This window comes from Canis lupus, chromosome 17 (genome assembly GCF_003254725.2).
Source record: "Canis lupus dingo isolate Sandy chromosome 17, ASM325472v2, whole genome shotgun sequence".
Classification (NCBI taxonomy): Eukaryota; Metazoa; Chordata; class Mammalia; order Carnivora; family Canidae; genus Canis; species Canis lupus.
Window position 1 is genome coordinate 25,544,156 of NC_064259.1, and position 9,379 is coordinate 25,553,534.

The 9,379-nt window shown below is 40.5% G+C and overlaps 1 protein-coding gene across 1 annotated transcript; it reads right to left on the reverse strand.

The window, feature by feature from the left end:
• Nucleotides 1-2,147: 2,147 nt before the first annotated feature.
• On the reverse strand, nt 2,148-4,973 carry NLRC4 (NLR family CARD domain containing 4). Its single transcript, XM_035700424.2, is given in 4 exon segments — nt 2,148-2,297; nt 2,299-2,377; nt 2,379-2,457; nt 2,460-4,973. Coding segments are annotated over 4 exon segments (918 nt in total). The 5' UTR covers nt 3,070-4,973.
• Between the last annotated feature and the right edge of the window lie 4,406 nt (nt 4,974-9,379).

The following is a 9,379-nucleotide window of genomic DNA, read 5'->3' on the forward strand; positions in this document are numbered from 1 at the left end:
CAGCTAAACCTCTCATACATTGCTGTTAGAAATGTAAAATGATACATACTGGAAAATAGCTTGGAAGTTTCTTGAAAAGTTAAACAAGCACTTATCAAATGGCTTAACAATCCCACTCCTAGGTATTTACTTAAGTGAATTGAAAACTTATTTTCAGGGATGCCTGGGTAGCTTAGTCAGTTAAGTGTCCAACTCCTGATTTCAGGTCAGGACATGATCTCAGGGTGGTGAGATTGAGCCTCATGTGGGGCTCTGTGCTGGGGTGAAGCCTGCCTAAGATTCTCTGTCTCTCTCTCTCCCTCCCCATCCTGATCTCTCTCTCTCTCTCTAAAAAAGGAAAACTTCTTTTCTTTTTTTTTTAAATATTTTATTTAAATTCAATTTGCCAACATATAGTATAACATCCAGTGAGGAAAATTTATTTTCATACAAAAACCTTCATATGAACATTTATAGAAACTCTATTTATAATCACACAAGCTGGAAATAACCTACATGTCTTTCAGAGGTGATAAGATAAACTGTGGCACATCTATACAACACACCCCTATTCAGCAAAGAAAGGGACAAACTAGGAAGATTCTGAAGAGACATGGAGGGCAGAAATAGAAACCAACCTTGGGTAGAAATGACAGGGCACTGGATTTTAGCTATAAGAATGATTACAAACTCAAATGTCAACAAGGTCCAGGAAGATAATATTATTACAAGAGGTAGAACAGGTGGGTGCTGTGCCCACATGGAGATGGTGTGTCTTGTCCACAAAGTATAAGAGCATCTCAGGAAGCTCAAGCTGATTGTTACCAAGTGGAGATGGGCATGCAGTTGCCAGACTTACACTTTTCAATAGAAATGAGTGTCCTGTATTTTCACACTGCAATCTCCCAATCGCAAAATGCTGCCAACTCCAGGGAGAAGAATCATGAAGGGGATGGGAAAGGGAAGAAGATTTCATTGTTTATAATTTGGATCATGTGAGAATATATTACTCAAAAAATAAATTATAAAAATTAAGAACAAAATATTGACAAACATTCAAAAGAAAATTCCACACAATATGTAGGCCAAACTCAGCACATGGGCAACCAGTTTGCAAGATCAGTGCAAAGGAATAGCCATCAAGAGGAGCTGGTGAGCTTCCTGACGCAGAATGTAGCTAATGGAGTCCCAGGGACCATGCAGAATCTTATGGAAGGGGTTCTTTCATTGAGAAGGTGGCAAAAATTATCTGTGCAAAAGATTCTAGATTTTTTTAATGATACGAAATTTCCTCCACAGGATGACAAGTGAGGCAGAGCCTGATGGGAAATCAATTGTGAATGAAAAGTAATCATAGATTACAGTCAAGTAGAGCAAAGCTCCTGCGGCCCATAGCTTCACACCACAACAGCCCCTGTTCCAGACAACAGGGCTGATCTACACAGAGAAGTTGGTCTACACAGGTAAGGCAGACATTCACCTTTAAGACTATTTTGAATTTGGGGAAAAATCCCCCTTATTCAGAAAGATTGGCCCCACATGTATGAGTCTGAGATCTGAAATTTCTTTGTGTTACACAAAATCTGTTACCAAAATCTTCTTTCAAAATGAACGATACTTGAGGGTAGGGTGGGGCTGGGTGTGTTCTGCAGTTTCCTGGGTGAGAACCCAGTAACACAATAGCTACCAGCTCCCGCAGGTGATTAGTTTACAGGCTGGATTTCCTCCCAGACCTGAAGCGGGGAGAGGTGTCATTTGGCAGAGAAGCAGTGGGAGATGGAGATGCTAAGAAGGGGGATAGGTCAATGAAGACAAGCTTAACCTACCATACACACACACACACACACACACACACACGCACCCCATATAAACTATACTGCCATTCAGTCAGACTGAATAGCTTCCGCTCGGGAATCCTTCCTAGTGCCTCCCAGTATGACAGCTTCCCTATCACAGACCTCTCTCTCAGTCCTCCTACCTCCCTTCCAAGTCCTGACACCTGGTTGAAAGTATTAGAAAATCTAAAGCAAAAAAAAAGAAAGAAAGAAAGAAAGAAAGAAAGAAAGAAAGAAAGAAAGAAAGAAAGAAAGAAAGAAGAAAGAAAGAAAAGAAAGAAAGAAAGAAAGAAAGAAAGAAAGAAAGAAAGAAAGAAAGAAAGAAGAAAGAATCTAAAGCAAAACTGTATGATACCTCATATTTCCATGGTGCCCCTGGGCTTGATTATAGCTTAAACTGCTGATGTCTCTAATCCCCTGCAGTCGTGGAGTCTGTAGGTCTTGAAAACTCAGGGTGGTTAGGTTTGTCACCAGTGTGATATATATACTGCTCATCTTCTATGGTGAGGGGACTGGCTTCCACAAGAGAATGAAGGTTCTCACAGGTGCTGAGAACCGAACCTTCCGGCCACACCACCCTGTCTTGTAATGCACAATCTGAGGCTTGTAGCAGGGCTGAATATCTTTCCCAGATATTTCATCTTTTCCTGAAGTCCTGGAGTGCGACCTCCAGAGTCTTGAATTCCTGCCTCCAGCTGAAGAACAAAGACACAGCCCTGCTGGGAATGTGGGTTTCTGAGGTCTCTTCCTGAGTCCTGCTCATGTCTTCTGTAGTCTTGTCCCGTGAGGCCCTAGCTTCTCCTCAGAAGTCAAGTTAAATCAAGTCCAGAGCACTTGCACAATTAGTTAAGTGTTCAAACAAGTCAAATAAGTAATCAGGAATGTTCTTTGAGTTGATATATAAGCTTTTAGCACAAAGGAAATTTTCAAATTCTTTGCTCAGGTGTGATTCAGATATACTCCCATGGAATAAATTAATGCCACATTCTGTAAAGGAATTGATGTTGATGGCTTTCAGAGTTTCTTGCACAGGAGTGTTTTTCACATTTTGCATAGATTCTTACCTCCAGAGAGGCTTCTTCGTGTTGGAGAGCCCCAGGAAGCTACTATGTGGATACACTGCTGCAGGGTGTTTCAAAACAGTCCTGGTGGCTTCAGTAGATGATCCACCCTCATATAAGAGCAGGATACTATACTTGATGTAATGTCTGAAATGAAAGCCATTTTCTTTTTTTTTTTTTTTTTTGAAAGCCATTTTCTGTAAGTGACTTTCCCACGTGGTCACCTCCTGTGGCTCTTGAGACTTTAGTGAATTGCTGAGTCTGCATCTTGCTGTGATAGTTCCCTGTGTCAGATTTCCCCTTTGATGATGCAGGGTCTCTGAAGAGTGTCTAGTGGGGATCCCTGGGTGGCTTAGCGGCCTGCCTTTGGCCCCAGGGTGTGATCCTGGGGTCCCCGGATCAAGTCCCACATCGGGCTCCCGGCATGGAGCCTGCTTCTCCCTCTGCCTGTGTCTCTGCTTCTCTCTCTCTCTCTCTCTCTATCATGAATAAATAAATAAATCTTTTTTAAAAATTCATTGAAGAGTGTCTAGCAGACCATTCAGACCAGCTGCTCCAATATGTGATGGTGAGGGTCCTTCCTCCAAAGAACAGGTTCTGTGAAGGTGCCTTTCAAATTAAAAATAATGTCAGTATCTTCACCCAGGGGAAAAAAGTTCGGAAAAGATGGGATATGGTATAAAGCCTTTAGATCCTGAGAAAAATCATCTAAGTCTTCTCAATATCTGCTGAGAAAGACTTGGAAGAGAAGAGGAAGGTTAGAAGACTCAATTCTGTGTCTCCCCAGAACTTAGAGTTCAGGACGATAAAGAGGGAGTTATGCCGAGAATCTTCCATAGATGACTTGACTTTCCTTCCCCGGTTCTGAGCTGGCACAAAGGATTCCAAATATTTGCTCTACGCATTTGGCCTTCTGTTTCCTCCTTTCACCACAGTATCTTTGTCACAGCCCAACGGAAATGGGAGGAGTCTGTGTTTGGGCTAAGGAAAGTGCATGAGAATAGTAGGGACGTGGCTGAGAGAGATGGTTAGGGGTAACTTTCCCCAGATCAAGCCTTAACTTTGATTAAAATCTATCATGAAACAAAATAAAAATTATTTCTTTATGATAGTATTATTTAAAATAGTAATTCCTCATTGGACTAAGGAATTAAGAACCACAACTGCACCAACTTCTTGAGTGCATTAACTTCTTTATCCAGTTTGACTTTGAATTGAGACTATACTAAATCAGTAATCCCTGACCCTGGGGGCATCTGGCTGGCTCAGTGGTTAAGAGTCTGCCTTCTGCTCAGGTCGTGATCCTGGAGTCCTGGGATGGAGTTCTGCATCGGGTTCCCACAGGGAGCCTGCTTCTCCCTCTGCCTGTGTCTCTGACTCTCTCTCTCATGAATAAATAGATAAAATCCTTAAAAAAAAAAAAAAAAAAGTAATCTCTAACTCTGGAGTGACTTAATTTGGCTTCAACAACAAGTAATCTAGGGATCCCTGGGTGGCGCAGCAGTTTGGCGCCTGCCTTTGGCCCAGGGCGTGATCCTGGAGACCCAGGATCAAATCCCACATCGGGCTCCCGGTGCATGGAGCCTGCTTCTCCCTCTGCCTATGTCTCTGCCTCTCTCTCTCTCTCTCTGTGACTATCATAAAAAAAAGAAACAAACAAAAAAAAAAAACATGTAATCTAAATGGGAGTTTCTCCTGAGACTGTCTGAGCTTTTCCTTTGCAGAACCAAAACCCACTACCCAGCACTATAAAGAGAGAGGAGAGCAGAGGCCCTCTTATGGGGATAGTCGATCTTCTTCATGGTTTATTCTATTTGTAGAACAGATACAGGAAAATTGGTACTTACTTTGTCCATTCAAATCCTGAAAAGAGGACATTTTCATTTTTCAAGGGATTTGAGATCGAGGTTACAGGATTGGGAGGCCATCTTCAAAGTCATGTGGTTGATCCTTCTCCCAGCATCCTGCTGGACCTTCTCACAGCAAATGATGTTTACTTCTTCTTAATTCAGAGCATTCTACACAAATAGCTCATCCACAATTTGCTTTATAATAGTCATTTTCATTCTTTGAATGATGATTTGACTCTTCTTTATGAAATTCACTGAGGAGATGGGGGGAAATATATTCATTCATTCATTTGTATAAAATGTGCATCTCAGCATCCTATTGCCAGAGCAAATGGTCATGCATTCCCACCTCCCACTCCCTCTCCTCAGACCCATCTTGAGTTATGGAAATGCCAAATGCTTGAATTCCAGGCCCTCAAGAAAAGCTCTGCAAAGCCCCTCATCCTTAATCTGAGAGTCTTTGTTGAGCAACATAGATTTTCTTTGGTAATGAAGTAGGGGGAGCAGTCTTGTGCCCCAATACAGAAGAGTCTCTAGGGAGGTCTAGTGGTAAGACTATGGACTTTAAAGTAATGAAATTGGCCTAAGATCTGCCGGTTGCTACAGTCTGTGTAAGCTTGGCAAGTTGCTAACCTTCTCTGAACCTATTCCAGTGCTGTGCTGCTAAATATTGAAAACATTTGTTCTCTGAGGGTAAAGGCCCTATTTTGTAGCATTTACCAATCTCCACATTAGAAATCTTTTCACCATGACTGATTTCAAGCTAACAACATATGTCAACTGGCTAAAAAGAACCATGAGAATTCAACAGTCAGGTTTGACTGAACAGTAAAAACCAGCTCCAGGATACCACTGGTTGCTTATCTGTGCATTGGGTTTGAGAACACTATTGAACTTATGAAGTCATGAGAATTCCTGTATAATATCTCATACAAAGTAATAGCTCAATACATGTTAGCTACTATTTTTAGCCAATTGTTAAAATTTAAATTCAATTAGCCAACATAAAGTACATCATTTTTTTCAGATAGTGTTCAATAATTTATCAGCTACATAAAACACCCAGTGTTCATCACATCACATGCCCTCCTTAATGTCCATCATCCAGTTACCTCATCTCCTCCATCCCTTTCAGCAACCCTCAGTTCATTTCCTGGAGTTAAGTCTGTCATGGTTTTTCTCCCTCTCTGATGACTTTCAATTCAGTTTTCCCTCCCCTCCCCTATGATCCTCTGTTCTGTTTCTTATATTCCACATATGAGTGAAACCATATTCTCTGATAATTATCTTTCTCTGGTTGACTTGTTTCACTCAGCATAATACCCTCCAGTTCCATCCAGGTCAATGTAATTGGTAAGAATTCATCCTTTCTGATGGCTGAGTAATATTCCACTGTATATATACACCACACTTTCTCTATACATTCATCTGTCAATGGCCATCTTGGCTCTTTCCACAGTTTGGCTATCGTGGACATTGCTGCTATGAACATTGCAGTGCAGGTGCCCATTCAGATCACTGCATTTGTATCTCTGGGGTAAATACTTCTGTCACCACTCAAAAAAGTAGCACATTTCACCACTCATAGAATTTGGTCTTTTCTGTAGGGTATTACTACAAAACAATTGTCTACTGGGGTAAGTAAGCTCTGGCACCTCTCCAAGTCCCTGGAGAAGCTGTGTAACTTCTGTTCCTCACTCTCCAAGGTCTAACCCTCAAACGCAGACCACACTGTACCCAAGCAGCCTTTCATAGCTTGGAGAAATATCTCCCTGGCTTTTCACTCTGAGACACTATCTGCACTAGTTTTCTTCCAGGGCAAGGCTGCTCCTATTTTTCAAATCTTAATCTTGACTCATGCAAATAGACGTGCTCCTCCTTGAAGTCCTCAAGACTCCCTGGTCTGAAAGGCACTATCTGGCACTCACTCCGATCCCCCAGGATCCCACCCAGCTTCCCTTCCCATCTGTCGTAATTTCCACTACTAACCTCAGTGGAAATGGTACCTCATCCCGGTGCATTTGTCCTGTCAGCAAGTCTCCTCTCTCTCCCTGTAGGGTCTTATCTCTCCTCTTGGCTTCCATATCCTCCCTATGGAGATGACCACTAAGTCTGAGTCTGCTCATGCTCTTCATTTTATAGCTGAAGAAATGTCACCTCAGAGAGACTTCAAAAGGTCACAAGGCTAGGTTTTGTGCAGCTATATTTCTTCACCTATGAAATTAAGGCATCGATACCTTCTCTATTTGGAAGACTCATGAGAAAGATTGAATAAAGTCACTTGGGTCACATACATGAAAATGTTTTAAAATTTGAAAAGTGTACTGCTGTGTAAATGGTAGGATGTTCTTATTGTTAACCATGGTGTAACTCCCTCCCTCTGTGTAGACTACTACACTCCTCTTTCATTGAGTAACTAGGTGAAAACACTGCTGCTCATTCACTCATGCATGCATTCATTCATTCATTCATTCAGTATTCATTTGTACCAGACTCTATCAAGATCAGCACTATATGGTAGAAGGTTCTGAGATCATGAGCATATCCTCAGTTTGTACTATGCAGTAGAATTGCTACTAGCCACAGGTGGCTCTTGAGCACTTGAAATGTGGCTTGCATGACTGTACAACTGAGTTTTAAATTTTATTTATTTAAATTCACATTTAAACAGATATGTGTGGCTAGTGGTTACTCTATTTGATAGCACAGGTCTACACCCAATCATCAAAGTGGAAAGAGTTACACTTTAGTTGCCACTTAGATCCACACCACGTTTCTTCGCAATGATCTTGACAGGTATAGCTTAGCTCTTTGCTATCTGGCTGGGATACCATGGCTGAATAGGGAATGGCAGAGGACTGATATTTTAAAACATACTTCTGGTTATTTTTTGTGTAAGTCCTATTCTCTCTGTAATTCTGCCTGTGTATCGTGGGCTACCCTGTTTGTAACTGAATTCTCAAAACCACAGAGGAATATTTATTGGGAATTCCACATATAACAGGTCAAAGGAAGGCACAAATTGATTTCAATTCAATGTCATCAGTATTTGGTAGCACATTATATAATCAAGCAGATTTTATTTCTAGTGTACTTCCTTTTTCTTAATAAGATTGCCACTTTTCTATATCTCAATAGATGATATTATTTCCAAAAGGACAGGTCAAAGATGACCCTCATATTGTCCCTTCTTTTTGTAAAACTGCTTCTCATTCTCTAAAACTAAGAAAACAGAACCAAAAGCCATTAGGCAGCAACTGCTGTCACTTTTGTACTTTTCTTTTAATATACCAAGTAAGGACACACTATACATAATGTTTGACATCTGGGTTGTTTTTTCCTTTACTATTTTTATGAGTCCTTTCTGTATCAGTTAAGTATTAAACTATTTCATTTGGGGGCGCCTGGGTTGATCAGTTGGTTAAGCATCTGCCTTCAGCTCAGATCATGATCCCAAGGTCCTGGGATTGAGTTCTGCATCTGGCTCCCTGCTCAGTGGGAAGTCTGCTGCTCCCTCTGCCCCTGCCGTCTCCCTCATGCTCTCTCTCTCTCTCTCGCTCTCTATGTCTCTCTCAAATAAATAAGTAAAATATTTTTAAAAAATAAAGTTATTTATTTATTTATTTTTGTTTACTTATTTATGTATTTTAGTAATCTTTACACCAATGTAGAGCATTAATTTACAACTCTGAGATCAAGGGTCAAATGCTTTTCTGAGCTAGCCAAGCACCCCTTAAACTGCTTTATTTAAAAAATCAGCCTCATTAAGGTATAATTACATAAAATACAAACATATATATGGTATATTTGTGTTTATGTATTATTACATTATGTATTTGTATATAGGTATTATACATTTATTAAGTGTATGTTAATTTTACAGAAGCTGCCAAACTATTTTTCAAAGTGATTGTATCATTATATATGCCTGCCAACCTATAAAAACCAACAGCTCCAACTGTTCCAAATTCTTGCCAGCACGTGACGTTATTCATCTTTTTAATTTTAGCCATCCTATGAATGGGTAGTGGCAACTCATTATGTAGGGTTTTTGTTTTGTTTTGGTTTTTAAGGATCTTATTTATTTATTAGAGAGAGAGCATGCACAGGGGAGAGGCCGAGGAAGAGAGAATCTGAAGCAGACTCTTAGCTCAGTGCAGAGCCCAATGCCAGGCTCAATCCCATGACCTCAAGATCACGACCTGAGCCAAAACCAAGAATCAGACACTTAACCAATTGAGTCACCCAGACACCCCTCTTATTATGTAGTCTTAATTTTTTTTAATGATGTTGAGCATCTCTTCATGTACTTTATTGTTCATTCATAACTCTTCTCTGAAGTATCTGTATGAATCTTTTGCCCATTTTGCAAATTGGGCTATCTTATTATTACTGACTTTCAAGAGTTCTTCATAGATTTTGATGTGAGTTGTTTGTCAGATATATGTACTGTGAGTGTTTTCTCTTAATCTGTGGTTGTTTTGATTGTATCCAGGAGCTAATTTATAAAGGTAACTGAGTGACAACACGGAGAGGTTAATGCCAATAAAAGAAATTTTATTACTTACAATCCCCAGTAGGAGAGTATGCTGCATTATACAGGGCTTGGTCAGGAAGCAGAAGGAGTAAAGGAGAAAGCCTAGCCCAGAGCCTG